Source organism: Hyla sarda, chromosome 11 (genome assembly GCF_029499605.1).
Source record: "Hyla sarda isolate aHylSar1 chromosome 11, aHylSar1.hap1, whole genome shotgun sequence".
In the NCBI taxonomy this organism is placed as follows: domain Eukaryota; kingdom Metazoa; phylum Chordata; class Amphibia; order Anura; family Hylidae; genus Hyla; species Hyla sarda.
Window position 1 is genome coordinate 105,790,655 of NC_079199.1, and position 20,765 is coordinate 105,811,419.

Sequence of the window (20,765 nt, forward strand, 5' to 3'; positions counted from 1 at the left end):
GAAGCGCTCTGTGGTGGATATGAGGCGGCACAGAGGGGACGAGGTATCAGGAATCTTTTTATTTGTGTTTTAAAATATTTTTTTCTTATAAAATGTCCGTATTTGGCGGCGTCCTCGGCCGGAGACGATTATTTACAGTTCAGTAAGAAAATATGCGCTCTGCTTCAGTATAAAGATCCCGTCCCCTAATTCATGTGGGGCGGGGCGCGTGCTGGGCCCCTGGTCTCTGCAGAGTAAAGATGGCCGCCGTTCAGTTCAGGTTGGAATAAAGATGTGAGAGCCACATTAGGGCCACTCCCCCGCAGAGCCCTCAGTCACTGTCTGAGCCGACCGCCGCAGAGCCCTTCCGCTTCCTCTTCGGAGGTTTGGGCTTCGTATCCTCCTCCTCCTGAATGTGAACAGGAAAGGGTTAGAGTGACCCTATAAAAGTCGTCACAGTCACCCCCATTCATCACAGTCACCATCACCCCGTCACCACAGTCACCGTCACCCCGTCACCACAGTCACCGTCACCCCCATTCATCACAGTCACCGTCACCCCCATTCATCACAGTCACCGTCACCCCCATTCATCACAGTCACCGTCACCCCCATTCATCACAGTCACCGTCACCCCCATTCATCAAAGTCACAGTCACCCCCATTGATCACAGTCACCGTCACCCCGTCACCACAGTCACCATCACCCCCATTCATCACAGTCACCGTCACCCCCATTCATCACAGTCACCGTCACCCCCATTCATCACAGTCACCATCACCCCGTCACCACAGTCACCGTCACCCCCATTCATCACTGTCACCATCACCCCCATTCATCACAGTCACCGTCACCCCCATTCATCACAGTCACCGTCACCCCCATTCATCACAGTCACCATCACCCCGTCACCACAGTCACCGTCACCCCCATTCATCACAGTCACCGTCACCCCCATTCATCACAGTCACAGTCACCCCCATTGATCACAGTCACCCCCATTGATCACAGTCACCGTCACCCCCATTCATCACAGTCACCATTACCCCCAATCATCACAGTCAACATCACACCCGTCACCCCGTCATCACAGTCACCCCCATTCATCACAGTCACCGTCACCACAGTCACCGTCACCCCCATTCATCACAGTCACCATCACCAGTCACCGTCACCATCACCCCCATTCATCACAGTCACCATCACCCCCATTCATCACAGTCACCATCACCCCCGTCATCACAGTCACCGTCACCATCACCCCCCCGTCATCACCGTCACCATCACCCCAGTCATCACCGTCACCATCACCCCCGTCGTCACAGTCACCATCACCCCCGTCGTCACAGTCACCATCACCCCCGTCGTCACAGTCACCATCACCCCCGTCGTCACAGTCACCATCACCCCCGTCGTCAGTCACCATCACCCCCGTCGTCAGTCACCATCACGCCCATCATCACAGTCACCATCACCCCCATCATCACAGTCACGATCACCCCCATCATCACAGTCACCGTCACCCCCATTCATCACAGTCACCATCACCCCGTCACCACAGTCACCGTCACCCCCATTCATCACTGTCACCATCACCCCCATTCATCACAGTCACCGTCACCCCCATTCATCACAGTCACCGTCACCCCCATTCATCACAGTCACCATCACCCCGTCACCACAGTCACCGTCACCCCCATTCATCACAGTCACCGTCACCCCCATTCATCACAGTCACCATCCCGCCCATCATCACAGTCACCATCACGCCCATCATCACAGTCACCATCACTCCCACCATCACCCCCATCATCACAGTCACCATCACTCCCACCATCACAGTCACCATCACTCCCACCATCACAGTCACCATCACGCCCATCTTCACAGTTACCATCACCCCCATCATCACAATCACCATCACCCCCATCATCACAGTCACCATCACCCCCATCATCACAGTCACCATCACCCCCATCATCACAGTCACCATCACCCCCATCATCACAGTCACCATCACCCCCATCATCACAGTCACCATCACTCCCATCATCACAGTCACCATTACCCCCATCATCACCGTCACCATCACTCCCATCATCACAATCACCATCACCCCCATCATCACAGTCACCATCACCCCCATCATCAGTCACCATCACCCCCATCATCACAGTCACCATCACCCCCATCATCACAGTCACCATCACCCCCATCATCACAGTCACCATCACCCCCATCATCACAGTCACCATCACTCCCATCATCACCGTCACCATCACCCCCATCATCACAGTCACCATCACTCCCATCATCACAGTCACAATCACCCCCATCATCACCGTCACCATCACTCCCATCATCACAATCACCATTACCCCCATCATCACCGTCACCATCACTCCCATCATCACAATCACCATCACCCCCATCACCCCCATCATCACAGTCACCATCACCCCCATCATCACCGTCACCATCACCCCCATCATCACAGTCACCATCACCCCCCCAATCATCCTCCTCCTCCACAGGACAACCTCCCTGGACCCTCCTAACTAGTACAGCAGTGTCACCGCACACCCCATCCTACCCCACTGCTACCCCGCCGCACTCTTCCCTCCCTCAGCCGCACTCTTCCCTCCCTCCCTCAGCCGCACTCTTCCCTTCTTCCCTCCCTCCCTCAGCCGCACTCTTCCCTCCCTCCCTTCCTCAGCCGCACTCTTTCCTTCTTCCCTCCCTCAGCCGCACTCTTCCCTTCTTCCCTCCCTCAGTCGCACTCTTCCCTTCTTCCCTCCCTCCCTCCCTCAGCCGCACTCTTCCCTCCCTCCCTCCCTCCCTTCCTCAGCCGCACTCTTCCCTTCTTCCCTCCCTCAACCGCACTCTTCCCTTCTTCCCTCCCTCCCTCAGGCGCACTCTTCCCTTCTTCCCTCCCTCCCTCAGCCGCGCTCTTCCCTCCCTATCTCTCTCAGCTGCACTCTTCCCTTCTTCCCTCCCTCCCTCAGCCGCACTCTTCCCTTCTTCCCTCCCTGAGCTGCACTCTTCCCTCCCTCCCTCAGCCGCACTCTTCCCTTCTTCCCTCCCTCCCTCAGCCGCACTCTTCCCTTCTTCCCTCCCTCCCTCAGCCGCACTCTTCCCTTCTTCCCTCCCTCCCTCAGCCGCACTCTTCCCTCCCTATCTCCCTCAGCTGCACTCTTCCCTTCTTCCCTCCCTAAGCCGCACTCTTCCCTTCTTCCCTCCCTCCCTCAGCCGCGCTCTTCCCTCCCTATCTCTCTCAGCTGCACTCTTCCCTTCTTCCCTCCCTCCCTCAGCCGCACTCTTCCCTTCTTCCCTCCCTCCCTCAGCCGCACTCTTCCCTTCTTCCCTCCCTGAGCTGCACTCTTCCCTCCCTCCCTCAGCCGCACTCTTCCCTTCTTCCCTCCCTCCCTCAGTCGCACTCTTCCCTCCCTATCTCCCTCAGCCGCACTCTTCCCTTCTTCCCTCCCTAAGCCGCACTCTTCCCTTCTTCCCTCCCTAAGCCGCACTCTTCCCTTCTTCCCTCCCTAAGCCGCACTCTTCCCTTCTTCCCTCCCTCAGCCGCACTCTTCCCTTCTTCCCTCCCTCAGCCGCACTCTTCCCTTCTTCCCTCCCTCAGCCGCACTCTTCCCTTCTTCCCTCCCTCCCTCCCTCAGCCGCACTCTTCCCTCCCTATCTCCCTCAGCCGCACTCTTTCCTTCTTCCCTCCCTCAGCCGCACTCTTCCCTCCCTCAGCCGCACTCTTCCCTTCTTCCCTCAGCCGCACTCTTCCCTTCCTCCCTCAGCCGCACTCTTCCCTTCCTCCCTAACCCGCACTCTTCCCTTCTTCCCTCCCTCCCTAAGCCGCACTCTTCCCTCCCTCCCTCAGCCGCACTCTTCCCTTCTTCCCTCCCTCCCTCCCTCAGCCACACTCTTCCCTTCTTCCCTCCCTCCCTCCCTCCCTCAGCCGCACTCTTCCCTTCTTCCCTCCCTCCCTCAGCCGCACTCTTCCCTCCCCATCTCCCTCAGCCGCACTCTTCCCTCCCTCCCTAAGCTGCACTCTTCCCTTCTTCCCTCCCTCCCTCAGCCGCACTCTTCCCTCCCCATCTCTCTCAGCCGCACTCTTCCCTCCCTATCTCCCTCAGCCGCACTCTTCCCTTCTTCCCTCCCTCAGCCGCACTCTTCCCTTCCTCCCTAAGCTGCACTCTTCCCTTCTTCCCTCCCTCCCTAAGCTGCACTCTTCCATTCTTCCCTCCCTCCCTCAGCCGCACTCTTCCCTCCCTATCTCCCTCAGCCGCACTCTTCCATTCCTCCCTAAGCTGCACTCTTCCCTTCTTCCCTCCCTCCCTAAGCTGCACTCTTCCCTTCTTCCCTCCCTCCCTCAGCCGCACTCTTCCCTCCCTATCTCCCTCAGCCGCACTCTTCCCTCCCTTCCACTCTTGCCTGCCTGCCCCGCCCCGCCCCCTCCTAAGCCACACTAGCGCGTGCCCCACCCCCTTCTAAGCCGCACTCCTCAGCCACTCCCTATCAGTCCCTGTACTCACTGAGGCGCTGGTGGACGCGGACTCCTCCTCGGTGTTGGTGGGCTGCGCCATGTTCTTGCGACTCCGGGGACTGGTCATGGGCCCTTTCCGTCGGCTCTTGGGAGGTTTGGTGGAGTCTTCGTACTCCTCGGCCAGCGAGAAAAGGTCACTGAACCTGCGCAGCAGAGAGGACATGTGATGTACGGTTAGTGACCACCCTGCATGCACTGTACAGTATGGTGGTGGGGGGGCACTTACTTCATCTTGTGTGCCTCGTCACAGCTGGCCTGGACATGCTGCAGGGCTTGTAGGATCGGCGTCTGGCTGAAAACTGAGAAGATGATCAGGTTATAAAGCAGCTGAGCCCCCGGATCAACAAGAGCGGGGTCCATCCGATTCATCACACACAGCCAGAGAATATAACCAGCAGTACCGCAGTCTGACCACCAGGTGGAGGCAGAGCCCAACAATTACAGATTTATAACAGAAGTTGGCGTGAACGGTGGGCAGACCCCAGTGGGCGGAGCCTGTGATAACCGGATGGGATCGGATACTCACAGTTCTGTTTGGTGTTGGATAGGTTGAGCCGCAGGTTATCCAGATGCTCCAGGATCTGCTCCAGGGTCAGCTGTGCCAGCTTACTGCTCGAGCTCCGCAGACTGCCGAAAAAACATGGAGTCAGCAGGAGCCCCAAATAACCCAACTACCCCCTCCCCATGGCAGATTTGACTCAATGCAGTGCCCAGTGTGTGTGGGGGCTCAGCTGCTGGACCCAAGGAAAGCCTGAAGGTCACATGACCGGGGCTGCTGGGTGAGGACTGAAGGTCACATGACCGGGGCTGCTGGGTGAGGACTGAAGGTCACATGACCGGGGCTGCTGGGTGAGGACTGAAGGTCACATGGCCGGGGCTGCTGGGTGAGGACTGAAGGTCACATGACCGGGGCTGCTGGGTGAGGACTGAAGGTCACATGACCGGGGCTGCTGGGTGAGGACTGAAGGTCACATGACCGGGGCTGCTGGGTGAGGACTGAAGGTCACATGACCGGGGCTGCTGGGTGAGGACTGAAGGTCACATGGCCGGGGCTGCTGGGTGAGGACTGAAGGTCACATGGCCGGGGCTGCTGGGTGAGGACTGAAGGTCACATGACCGGGGCTGCTGGGTGAGGACTGAAGGTCACATGACCGGGGCTGCTGGGTGAGGACTGAAGGTCACATGACCGGGGCTGCTGGGTGAGGACTGAAGGTCACATGACCGGGGCTGCTGGGTAAGGACTGAAGGTCACATGACCGGGGCTGCTGGGTGAGGACTGAAGGTCACATGACCGGGGCTGCTGGGTGAGGACTGAAGGTCACATGACCGGGGCTGCTGGGTGAGGACTGAAGGTCACATGACCGGGGCTGCTGGGTAAGGACTGAAGGTCACATGACCGGGGCTGCTGGGTAAGGACTGAAGGTCACATGACTGGGGCTGCTGGGTGAGGACTGAAGGTCACATGACAGGGGCTGCTGGGTGAGGACTGAAGGTCACATGACAGGGGCTGCTGGGTGAGGACTGAAGGTCACATGACTGGGGCTGCTGGGTGAGGACTGAAGGTCACATGACTGGGGCTGCTGGGTGAGGACTGAAGGTCACATGACAGGGGCTGCTGGGTGAGGGCTGAAGGTCACATGACCGGGCGGCTCACCTCTGCCTCTTGCGGGGGAGGCTGTTATTCTTGATGAGCAGGGACTTTATGTGCTCGGCAAGGGGGTCGTCATGCTTCAGGCACCAGTGGCGCAGGATGCTGGTGGTGAACTGGTCATCAGGGTGGTACGGGCGGCTCAGCACCATCTTCACCATTTCTTCTGTAGGCCTGTAGGGGGAGCAGTGAGCGGTCAGCATCAAACAATTCAATTATAGGTGACCACAAGAATGGAGCCTCCATGATCTCTGACGCTTTACTGCCACTATCTGCCCCCTCCTCTCCCCCCCCCTCCTCTTACTGCCCTCCTCTCCCCTTACTGCCCCCTCCTCCCACCTCTGCTCTTACTGCCCCCTCCTCCCCCCCTCCTCTTACTGCCCCTCCTCTCCCACAGCTGCCTCCCTGTACACCGCCACACAGTGCCCACAGCTGCCTCCCTGTACACCGCCACACAGTGCCCACAGCTGCCTCCCTGTACACCGCCACACACTGCCCACAGCTGCCTCCCTGTACACCGCCACACAGTGCCCACAGCAGCCTCCTTGTACACCGCCGCACAGTGCCCACAGCTGCCTCCCTGTACACCGCCACACAGTGCCCACAGCAGCCTCCTTGTACACCGCCACACAGTGCCCACAGCAGCCTCCCTGTACACCGCCACACAGTGCCCTCAGCTGCCTCCCCGTACACCGCCACACAGTGCCCACAGCAGCCTCCCTGTACACCGCCACACAGTGCCCACAGCTGCCTCCCTGTACACCGCCACACAGTGCCCACAGCAGCCTCCTTGTACACCGCCACACAGTGCCCACAGCAGCCTCCCTTTACACCGCCACACAGTGCCCACAGCTGCCTCCCCGTACACCGCCACACAGTGCCCACAGCTGCCTCCCCGTACACCGCCACACAGTGCCCACAGCTGCCTCCCTGTACACCGCCACACAGCGCCCACAGCTGCCTCCCTGTACACCGCCACACAGTGCCCACAGCTGCCTCCCTGTACACCGGCACACAGCGCCCACAGCTTTCTCCCTGTACACCGCCACACAGTGCCCACAGCTGCCTCCCTGTACACCGCCACACAGTGCCCACAGCTGCCTCCCTGTACACCGCCACACAGTGCCCACAGCTGCCTCCCCGTACACCGCCACACAGTGCCCACAGCTGCCTCCCTGTACACCGCCACACAGTGCCCACAGCTGCCTCCCTGTACACCGCCACACAGTGCCCACAGCTGCCTCCCTGTACACCGCCACACACTGCCCACAGCTGCCTCCCTGTACACCGCCACACAGCGCCCACAGCTGCCTCCCTGTACACCGCCACACAGTGCCCACAGCTGCCTCCCTGTACACCGCCACACAGTGCCCACAGCTGCCTCCCCGTACACCGCCACACAGTGCCCACAGCAGCCTCCCTGTACACCGGCACACAGCGCCCACAGCTTTCTCCCTGTACACCGCCACACAGTGCCCACAGCTGCCTCCCTGTACACCGCCACACAGTGCCCACAGCAGCCTCCCTGTACACCGCCACACAGTGCCCACAGCTGCCTCCCTGTACACCGCCACACAGTGCCCACAGCTGCCTCCCTGTACACCGGCACACACTGCCCACAGCTGCCTCCCTGTACACCGCCACACAGTGCCCACAGCAGCCTCCCTGTACACCGCCACACAGTGCCCACAGCAGCCTCCCTGTACACCGCCACACAGTGCCCACAGCAGCCTCCCTGTACACCGCCACACAGTGCCCACAGCTGCCTCCCTGTACACCGCCACACAGTGCCCACAGCTGCCTCCCTGTACACCGCCACACAGTGCCCACAGCAGCCTCCTTGTACACCGCCACACAGTGCCCACAGCTGCCTCCCTGTACACCGCCACACAGTGCCCACAGCTGCCTTCCTGTACACCGCCACACAGTGCCCACAGCTGCCTCCCTGTACACCGCCACACAGTGCCCACAGCAGCCTCCCTGTACACCGCCACACAGTGCCCACAGCTGCCTCCTTGTACACCGCCACACAGTGCCCACAGCTGCCTCCCTGTACACCGCCACACAGTGCCCACAGCTGCCTCCCTGTACACCGCCACACAGTGCCCACAGCTGCCTCCCTGTACACCGCCACACAGTGCCCACAGCTGCCTCCCTGTACACCGCCACACAGTGCCCACAGCTGCCTCCCTGTACACCGCCACACAGTGCCCACAGCTGCCTCCCTGTACACCGCCACACACTGCCCACAGCAGCCTCCCTGTACACCGCCACACAGTGCCCACTATACAACCCTGCCCTATGAATAGTTCCCCTCCCCCTGAGACATGGCGCCCTCTCATGGACAGGTAAGTTACTCACTTCTCTCGCCTCAGCTGTAGGAGGAGACAGGATAAAGCCTCAGGGTGCTCTGCAAGAGAGAACAGGGTGAAAGGTCACAACATGAAGGAGGAGCCAGCAGACACTACCCCAGAGGTGACCCCGGCTGAGCAGAGCCGACCCCGCGCATCACATGACCTCACCTTTATATTTCAGATGCTGGAGGATGGGAATGATGGTCTCCAGGGGAACGTTGTGGGCGAGGAAGAGCTGCCACGTGCAATACTGCTCAAAGGTCTCCCAGTCCAGGCTCTGAACTGCAAGACAAGAGGGGGCACTTATCCACACCGGACCACCCCACTACACCGGAGACCACCCCCCACTACACCGGAGACCACCCCCCACTACACCGGAGACCACCCCCCACTACACCGGAGACCACCGCAACCAATGTACCGGAGACCACCGCAACCAATATACCGGAGACCACCCCCCACTACACCGGAGATCACCGCAACCAATGTACCGGAGACCACCCCCCACTACACCGGAGACCACCCCCCACTACACCGGAGATCACCGCAACCAATGTACCGGAGACCACCGCAACCAATATACCGGAGACCACCCCCCACTACACCGGAGACCACCGCAACCAATATACCGGAGATCACCCATCACTATACCGGAGACCACCGCAACCAATATACAGGAGATCACCCCCCACTACACCGGAGACCACCGCAACCAATATACCGGAGACCACCCCCCACTACACCGGAGATCACCGCAACCAATGTACCGGAGACCACCCCCCACTACACCGGAGACCACCCCCCACTACACCGGAGATCACCGCAACCAATGTACCGGAGACCACCGCAACCAATATACCGGAGACCACCCCCCACTACACCGGAGACCACCGCAACCAATATACCGGAGATCACCCATCACTATACCGGAGACCACCGCAACCAATATACAGGAGATCACCCCCCACTACACCGGAGACCACCGCAACCAATATACCGGAGATCACCGCAACCAATATACAGGAGATCACCCCCCACTATACCGGAGATCACCGCAACCAATATACAGGAGACCACCCCCCACTATACCGGAGACCACCCCCCACTATACCGGAGACCACCCCCCACTATACCGGAGATCACCGCTACCAATATACAGGAGACCACCGCAACCAATATACCGGAGATCACCGCAACCAATATACCGGAGATCACCGCAACCAATATACCGGAGACCACCCCCCCACTATACCGGAGACCACCCCCCCACTATACCGGAGATCACCGCAACCAATATACCGGAGACCACCGCAACCAATATACCGGAGACCACCCCCCACTATACCGGAGATCACCCCCCACTATACCGGAGATCACCGCAACCAATATACCGGAGACCACCGCAACCAATATACCGGAGACCACCCCCCACTATACCGGAGATCACCCCCCACTATACCGGAGACCACGGCAACCAATATACCGGAGACCACCGCAACCAATATACCGGAGACCACCCCCCACTATACCGGAGATCACCGCAACCAATATACCGGAGACCACCCCCCACTATACCAGAGACCACCCCCCACTATACCGGAGACCACCCCCCACTATACCGGAGACCACCCCCCACTATACCAGAGACCACCCCCCCCACTATACCGGAGACCACCGCAACCAATATACCGGAGACCACCCCCCACTATACCGGAGACCACCCCCCACTATACCGGAGACCACCCCCCACTATACCGGAGACCACCCCCCACTATACCAGAGACCACCCCCCACTATACCGGAGATCACCGCAACCACTACACCGGAGATCACCGCAACCAATATACCGGAGACCACCGCAACCAATATACCGGAGACCACCCCCCACTATACCGGAGACCACCCCCCACTACACCGGAGATCATCGCAACCAATATACCGGAGACCACCCCCCACTATACCAGAGACCACCCCCCACTATACCGGAGACCACCCCCCACTATACCGGAGACCACCCCCCACTAAACCGGAGATCACCGCAACCAATATACAGGAGACCACTGCAACCAATATACCGGAGATCACCGCAACCAATATACCGGAGACCACCCCCCACTATACCGGAGACCACCCCTCACTATACCGGAGATCACCGCATTCAATATACCGGAGACCACCGCAACCAATATACCGGAGACCCCCCCCCCCCCCCACTATACCGGAGACCCCCCCCCACTATACCGGAGATCACCGCAACCAATATACCTGAGACCACCCCCCCCACTACACCGGAGATCACTGCAACCAATATACCGGAGACCACCCCCCACTATACCGGAGACCACCCCCCACTATACCGGAGACCACCCCCCACTATACCGGAGACCACCCCCCACTATACCGGAGACCACCCCCCCCACTATACCGGAGACCACCCCCCCCACTATACCGGAGACCACCCCCCACTAAACCGGAGATCACCGCAACCAATATACCGGAGAACACCCCCCACTATACCGGAGACCACCCCCCACTATACCGGAGACCACCGCAACCAATATACCGGAGACCACCCCCCACTATACCGGAGACCACCCCCCACTATACCGGAGACCACCGCAACCAATATACCGGAGACCACCCCCCACTATACCGGAGATCACCCCCCACAATATCGGAGACCACCAAAACCAATATACCGGAGACCCCCCCCCCCCACTACACCGGAGATCACCGCAACCAATATACCGGAGACCCCCCCCACTATACCGGTGACCCCCCCCACTATACCGGTGACCCCCCCCACTATACCGGAGACCACCCCTCACTATACCAGAGACCACCCCGCACTATACCAGAGACCACCGGAACCAATATAGCAGAGACCACCCCCCACTATACCGGAGACCACCCCCCACAATACCAGAGACCACCCCCCACTATACCGGAGACCACACCCCACTATACCGGAGACTACCCCCCACTATACCAGAGATCACCCCCCCCCACAATACCAGAGACCACCGCAACCAGTATACCGGAGAACACCCCCCACTATACCGGAGACAACCGCAACCAATATACCGGAGACCACCCCCCATTATACCGGAGACCATCCCCCACTATACCGGAGACCATCCCCCACTATACCAGAGCCCACCCCCCACTATACCGGACACCACCCCTAACTATACCGGAGACCACCCCCCCCACTATACCGGAGACCACCCCCCCACTATACCGGAGACAACCCCCCCCACTATACCGGAGATCACCGTAACCAATATACAGGAGACCACCCCCCACTATACCGGAGACCACCCCCCACTATACCGGAGACCACCTCCCACTATACCGGAGACCACCCCCCACTATACCGGAGACCACCCCCCACTATACCGGAGACCACCCCGCACTATACCAGAGACCACCGCAACCAATATACCGGAGACCACCCCCCACTATACCAGAGACCACCCCCCACTATACCAGAGACCACCCCCAGCAATACCAGAGACCACCGCAATCAATATACCGGAGACCCCGGAGACCACCCCTCACTATACCGGAGACCACCCCCCACTATACCGGAGACCACCCCCCACTATACCGGAGACCACCCCCCACTATACCAGAGACCACCCCCCCACTATACCAGAGACCACCCCCCACAATACCAGAGACCACCGCAACCAATATACCGGAGAACACCCCCCACAATACCAGAGACCACCCCCCACTATACCGGAGAACACCCCCCACTATACCAGAGACCACCCCCCCCACAATACCAGAGACCACTGCAACCAATATACCGGAGAACACCACACCGCCCCCCCCACTATACCAGAGACCACCGCCCCCAACTATACTAGAGACCACTGCCCCCCCACTATACTAGAGACCACCCCCACTATACCGAAGACCACTGCCCCCAACATTACCAGAGACCACCGCCCCCCCACTATATCGGAGACCACCGCGCCCACTTTACCGGAGAACACAACACCGCCCCCCCCACCACTCACAGTACAGAGATCACTGACCACACCGCCCCCCCACCACTCACAGTACAGAGATCACTGACCACAACCCCCCCACCACTCACAGTACAGAGATCACTGACCACACCCCCCCCCCCACCACTCACAGTACAGAGATCACTGACCACACCCCCCCCCCCACCACTCACAGTACAGAGATCACTGACCACACCCCCCCCACCACTCACAGTACAGAGATCACTGACCACACCCCCCCCACAACTCACAGTACAGAGATCACTGACCACACCGCCCCCACCACTCACAGTACAGAGATCACTGACCACACCCCCCCCACCACTCACAGTACAGAGATCACTGACCCCCCCCCACCACTCACAGTACAGAGATCACTGACCACACCCCCCCCCCACCACTCACAGTACAGAGATCACTGACCCCCCCCCACCACTCACAGTACAGAGATCACTGACCACACCCCCCCACCACTCACAGTACAGAGATCACTGACCACACCCCCCCCCCACCACTCACAGTACAGAGATCACTGACCCCCCCCACCACTCACAGTACAGAGATCACTGACCACACCCCCCCACCACTCACAGTACAGAGATCACTGACCACACCACCCCCCACCACTCACAGTACAGAGATCACTGACCACACCCCCCACCACTCACAGTACAGAGATCACTGACCCCCCCCCCACCACTCACAGTACAAAGATCACTGACCACACCGCCCTCCACCACTCACAGTACAGAGATCACTGACCACCCCCCCCCACCACTCACAGTGCAGAGATCACTGACCACCCCCCCCCACCACTCACAGTACAGAGATCACTGACCACACCCCCCACCACTCACAGTACAGAGATCACTGACCACCCCCCCCACCACTCACAGTACAGAGATCACTGACCACACCCCCCCCACCACCACTCACAGTAGAGATCACTGACCACCCCCCCCACCACTCACAGTACAGAGATCACTGACCACACCCCCCCCCACCACTCACAGTACAGAGATCACTGACCACACCCCCCCCACCACTCACAGTAGAGATCACTGACCACCCCCCCCACCACTCACAGTAGAGATCACTGACCACACCGCCCTCCACCACTCACAGTACAGAGATCACTGACCACACCCCCCACCACTCACAGTGCAGAGATCACTGACCACCCCCCCCCACCACTCACAGTACAGAGATCACTGACCACACCCCCCACCACTCACAGTACAGAGATCACTGACCACCCCCCCACCACTCACAGTACAGAGATCACTGACCACACCCCCCCCACCACCACTCACAGTAGAGATCACTGACCACCCCCCCCACCACTCACAGTACAGAGATCACTGACCACACCCCCCCCACCACTCACAGTAGAGATCACTGACCACCCCCCCCCACCACTCACAGTAGAGATCACTGACCACCCCCCCCACCACTCACAGTACAGAGATCACTGACCACACCGCCCCCCACCACTCACAGTACAGAGATCACTGACCACACCGCCCTCCACCACTCACAGTACAGAGATCACTGACCACACACCCCCCACCACTCACAGTACAGAGATCACTGACCACACCCCCCACCACTCACAGTACAGAGATCACTGACCACACCCCCCCACCACTCACAGTAGAGATCACTGACCCCCCCCCCCCCACCACTCACAGTACAGAGATCACTGACCACACCGCCCCCCCCACCACTCACAGTACAGAGATCACTGACCACACCCCCCCCCCCCACCACTCACAGTACAGAGATCACTGACCACACCGCCCCCCCACCCCTCACAGTACAGAGATCACTGACCACACCCCCCCACCACTCACAGTACAGAGATCACTGACCACACGCCCCCCACCACTCACAGTACAGAGATAACTGACCACACCCCCCCCACCACTCACAGTACAGAGATCACTGACCCCCCCCCCCCCACCACTCACAGTACAGAGATCACTGACCACACCGCCCCCCCCACCACTCACAGTACAGAGATCACTGACCACACCCCCCCCACCACTCACAGTACAGAGATCACTGACCACACCGCCCCCCACCCCTCACAGTACAGAGATCACTGACCACACCCCCCCCCACCACTCACAGTACAGAGATCACTGACCACCCCCCCCCACCACTCACAGTACAGAGATCACTGACCACACCGCCCCCCACCACTCACAGTACAGAGATCACTGACACACCCCCCCCCACCACTCACAGTACAGAGATCACTGACCACACCCCCCCCACCACTCACAGTACAGAGATCACTGACCACACCCCCCCCCCACCACTCACAGTAGAGATCACTGACCACACCCCCCCCACCACTCACAGTACAGAGATCACTGACCACACCCCCCCCACCACTCACAGTACAGAGATCACTGACCACACCCCCCCCACCACCACTCACAGTACAGAGATCACTGACCACACCCCCCCACCACTCACAGTACAGAGATCACTGACCACACGCCCCCCCCCACCACTCAGAGTACAGAGATCACTGACCACCCCCCCCCCCACCACTCACAGTAGAGATCACTGACCACACCGCCCCCCACCACTCACAGTACAGAGATCACTGACCACACACCCCCTCCCACCACTCACAGTACAGAGATCACTGACCACACCACCCCCCACCACTCACAGTACAGAGATCACTGACCACACCGCCCCCCCCCCCCCACCACTCACAGTACAGAGATCACTGACCACACCGCCCCCCACCACTCACAGTACAGAGATCACTGACCACACCGCCCCCCCACCACTCACAGTACAGAGATCACTGACCACACCGCCCTCCACCCCTCACAGTACAGAGATCACTGACCACACCCCCCCCACCACTCACAGTACAGAGATCACTGACCACACCGCCCCCCACCACTCACAGTACAGAGATCACTGACCACCCCCCCCCCCCACCACTCACAGTACAGAGATCACTGACCACAGCGCCCCCCCACCACTCACAGTAGAGAGATCACTGACCACACCCCCCCACCACTCACAGTACAGAGATCACTGACCACACCGCCCCCCCCCCCCACCACTCACAGTACAGAGATCACTGACCACACCCCCCCCCCCACTCACAGTACAGAGATCACTGACCACACCGCCCCCCCACCACTCACAGTACAGAGATCACTGACCACACACCCCCACCACTCACAGTAGAGATCACTGACCCCCCCCCCCCCACCACTCACAGTACAGAGATCACTGACCACACCGCCCCCCCACCACTCACAGTACAGAGATCACTGACCACACCCCCCCCCACCACTCACAGTACAGAGATCACTGACCACACACCCCCCCACCACTCACAGTACAGAGATCACTGACCACACCCCCCCACCACTCACAGTACAGAGATCACTGACCACACCGCCCACCACTCACAGTACAGAGATCACTGACCCCCCCCCCCCCACCACTCACAGTACAGAGATCACTGACCACACACCCCCCACCACTCACAGTACAGAGATCACTGACCACACCCCCCCCACCACTCACAGTACAGAGATCACTGACCACACCCCCCCCCACCACTCACAGTACAGAGATCACTGACCACACCGCCCCCCACCACTCACAGTACGAGATCACTGACCACACCCCCCCACCACTCACAGTACAGAGATCACTGACCACACCCCCCCCACCACTCACAGTACAGAGATCACTGACCACACCCCCCCCCCCACCACTCACAGTACAGAGATCACTGACCACACACCCCCACCACTCACAGTACAGAGATAACTGACCACACCCCCCCCACCACTCACAGTACAGAGATCACTGACCACACCGCCCCCCACCACTCACAGTACAGAGATCACTGACCCCCCCCCCCCCACCACTCACAGTACAGAGATCACTGACCACACCCCCCCCCACCACTCACAGTACAGAGATCACTGACCACACCGCCCCCCACCACTCACAGTACAGAGATCACTGACCACACCCCCCCACCACTCACAGTACAGAGATCACTGACCACACCCCCCCCCCACCACTCACAGTACAGAGATCACTGACCACACCCCCCCCCACCACTCACAGTAGAGATCACTGACCACACCCCCCCCACCACTCACAGTACAGAGATCACTGACCACACCCCCCCCCACCACTCACAGTACAGAGATCACTGACCACACCCCCCCCACCACTCACAGCACAGAGATCACTGACCACACCCCCCCACCACTCACAGTACAGAAATCACTGACCACACCCCCCCCCCACCACTCACAGTACAGAGATCACTGACCACACCGCCCCCCCACCACTCACAGTAGAGATCACTGACCACACCGCCCCCCCACCACTCACAGTACAGAGATCACTGACCACACCCCCCCACCACTCACAGTGCAGAGATCACTGACCACACCCCCCCCACCACCACTCACAGTACAGAGATCACTGACCACCTCCCCCCCCCCACCACTCACAGTACAGAGATCACTGACCACACCCCCCACCACTCACAGTAGCAGAGATCACTGACCACACCCCCCCACCACTCACAGTACAGAGATCACTGACCACACCGCCCCCCACCACTCACAGTACAGAGATCACTGACCACACCGCCCCCCCCACCACTCACAGTAGAGATCACTGACCACGACCCCCCCCACCACTCACAGTACAGAGATCACTGACCACACCCCCCCCACCACTCACAGTACAGAGATCACTGACCACACCCCCCCCACCACTCACAGTACAGAGATCACTGACCACACCGACCCCCACCACTCACAGTACAGAGATCACTGACCACCCCCCCCCCACCACTCACAGTACAGAGATCACTGACCACACCCCCCCCCACCACTCACAGTACAGAGATCACTGACCACACCCCCCCCACCACTCACAGTCACAGAGATCACTGACACACACCCCCACCCCACTCACAGTACAGAGATCACTGACCACACCCCCCCTCCACCACTCACAGTACAGAGATCACTGACCACACCCCCCCCACCACTCACAGTACAGAGATCACTGACCACACCGCCCCCCCACCACTCACAGTACAGAGATCACTGACCACACCCCCCCACCACTCACAGTACAGAGATCACTGACCACACCCCCCCCACCACTCACAGTACAGAGATCACTGACCACAACCCCCCCCCCCACCACTCACAGTACAGAGATCACTGACCCCCCCCCCCCACCACTCACAGTACAGAGATCACTGACCACCCCCCCCCCACCACTCACAGTACAGAGATCACTGACCACACCCCCCTCCACCACTCACAGTACAGAGATCACTGACCACCGCCCCCCCACCACTCACAGTACAGAGATCACTGACCACACCGCCCCCCACCACTCACAGTACAGAGATCACTGACCACACACGCCCCCCCCACTCACAGTACAGAGATCACTGACCACACCCCCCCCACCACTCACAGTACAGAGATCACTGACCACAACCGCCCCCCCCCCCACCACTCACAGTACAGAGATCACTGACCACACCGCCCCCCCCCACCACTCACAGTACAGAGATCACTGACCACACCACCCCCACCACTCGCAGTACAGAGATCACTGACCACACCCCCCCCCACCACTCACAGTACAGAGATCACTGACCACACCCCCCCCACCACTCACAGTACAGAGATCACTGACCACCCCCCACCACTCACAGTACAGAGATCACTGACCACCCCCCCCCCACCACTCACAGTACAGAGATCAATGACCACACCCCCCCCCACCACTCACAGTACAGAGATCACTGACCACTCCGCCCCCCACCACTCACAGTACAGAGATCACTGCCCCCCCCCCCCCACCACTCACATTACAGAGATCACTGACCACACCGCCCCCCACCACTCACAGTACAGAGATCACTGACCACCCCCCCCCCCACCACTCACTCACAGTAGAGATCTCTGACCACACCGCCCCCCCCCACCACTCACAGTACAGAGATCACTGACCACACACCCCCACCACTCACAGTACAGAGATCACTGACCACACCGCCCCCCCCCACCACTCACAGTACAGAGATCACTGCCCACACACCCCCACCACTCACAGTACAGAGATCACTGACCACACCCCCCCCCCACCACTCACAGTACAGAGATCACTGACCACACCGCCCCCCACCACTCACAGTACAGAGATCACTGACCACACACCCCCCACCACTCACAGTACAGAGATCACTGACCACACCCCCCCCACCACTCACAGTACAGAGATCACTGACCACACCCCCCCCACCACTCACAGTACAGAGATCACTGACCACACCCCCCCCACCACTCACAGTACAGAGATCACTGACCACACCCCCCCCCCCACCACTCACAGTACAGAGATCACTGACCACACACCCCCCACCACTCACAGTACAGAGATCACTGACCACACCCCCCCACCACTCACAGTACAGAGATCACTGACCACACCCCCCCACCACTCACAGTACAGAGATCACTGACCACACCGCCCCCCACCACTCACAGTACAGAGATCACTGACCACACCGCCCCCCACCACTCACAGTACAGAGATCACTGACCACACGCCCCCCCCCACTCACAGTACAGAGATCACTGACCACACCCCCCCACCCACTCACAGTACAGAGATCACTGACCACAACCCCCCCCACCACTCACAGTACAGAGATCACTGACCACACCCCCCCCACCACTCACAGTACAGAGATCACTGACCACACCGCCCCCCACCACTCACAGTACAGAGATCACTGACCACACCCCCCACCACTCACAGTACAGAGATCACTGACCACACCCCCCCCCACCACTCACAGTACAGAGATCACTGACCACACCGCCCCCCCCCACCACTCACAGTACAGAGATCACTGACCACACCCCCCCCACCACTCACAGTACAGAGATCACTGACCACACCGCCCCCCCCACCCTCACAGTACAGAGATCACTGACCACACCACCCCCACCACTCACAGTACAGAGATCACTGACCACACCCCCCCCACCACTCACAGTACAGAGATCACTGACCACACCGCCCCCCACCACTCACAGTACAGAGATCACTGACCACACCCCCCCACCACTCACAGTACAGAGATCACTGACCACACCCCCCCCCCCACTCACAGTACAGAGATCACTGACCACACCGCCCCCACCACTCACAGTACAGAGATCACTGACCCACCCCCCACTCACAGTACAGAGATCACTGACCACACCGCCCCCCACCACTCACAGTACAGAGATCACTGACCACACCCCCCACCACTCACAGTACAGAGATCACTGACCACACACCCCCCCCACCACTCACAGTACAGAGATCACTGACCACACCCCCCCCACCACTCACAGTACAGAGATCACTGACCACACACCCCGCCCCCACCACTCACAGTACAGAGATCACTGACCACACACCCCCCCCACCACTCACAGTACAGAGATCACTGACCACACCCCCCCCCACCACTCACAGTACAGAGATCACTGACCACACACCCCCCCACCACTCACAGTACAGAGATCACTGACCACACCCCCCCCCCACCAACTCACAGTACAGAGATCACTGACCACACCGCCCCCCACCACTCACAGTACAGAGATCACTGACCACAACCCCCCCCCACCACTCACAGTACAGAGATCACTGACCACACCCCCCCCCCACCACTCACAGTAGAGATCACTGACCACACACCCCCCCACCACTCACAGTACAGAGATCACTGACCACACCCCCCCCCACCACTCACAGTACAGAGATCACTGACCACACACCCCCACCACTCACAGTACAGAGATCACTGACCACACCCCCCCCCACCACTCACAGTACAGAGATCACTGACCACACCCCCCCCCCACCACTCACAGTACAGAGATCACTGACCACACCCCCCCCCCACCACTCACAGTACAGAGATCACTGACCACACCCCCCCACCCACACTCACAGTACAGAGATCACTGACCACACGCCCCCCCCACCACTCACAGTACAGAGATCACTGACCACACCCCCCCCACCACTCACAGTACAGAGATCACTGACCACACACCCCCCCACCACTCACAGTACAGAGATCACTGACCACACACCCCGCACCCCACACACCACC

General features: G+C 59.7%; 1 protein-coding gene across 1 annotated transcript in view; it reads right to left on the minus strand.

The window, feature by feature from the left end:
• Window positions 1–21: 21 nt before the first annotated feature.
• Window positions 22–20,765, minus strand: part of INTS3 (integrator complex subunit 3) — an 86,937-nt gene continuing 66,193 nt past the window's right edge. Inside the window, 7 exon segments of the mRNA XM_056547332.1 lie at window positions 22–388; window positions 4,519–4,672; window positions 4,756–4,828; window positions 5,056–5,156; window positions 6,184–6,351; window positions 8,539–8,587; window positions 8,700–8,813. Of these exon segments, the coding sequence (XP_056403307.1) occupies window positions 311–388; window positions 4,519–4,672; window positions 4,756–4,828; window positions 5,056–5,156; window positions 6,184–6,351; window positions 8,539–8,587; window positions 8,700–8,813 (737 nt within the window). The 3' untranslated portion in view covers window positions 22–310.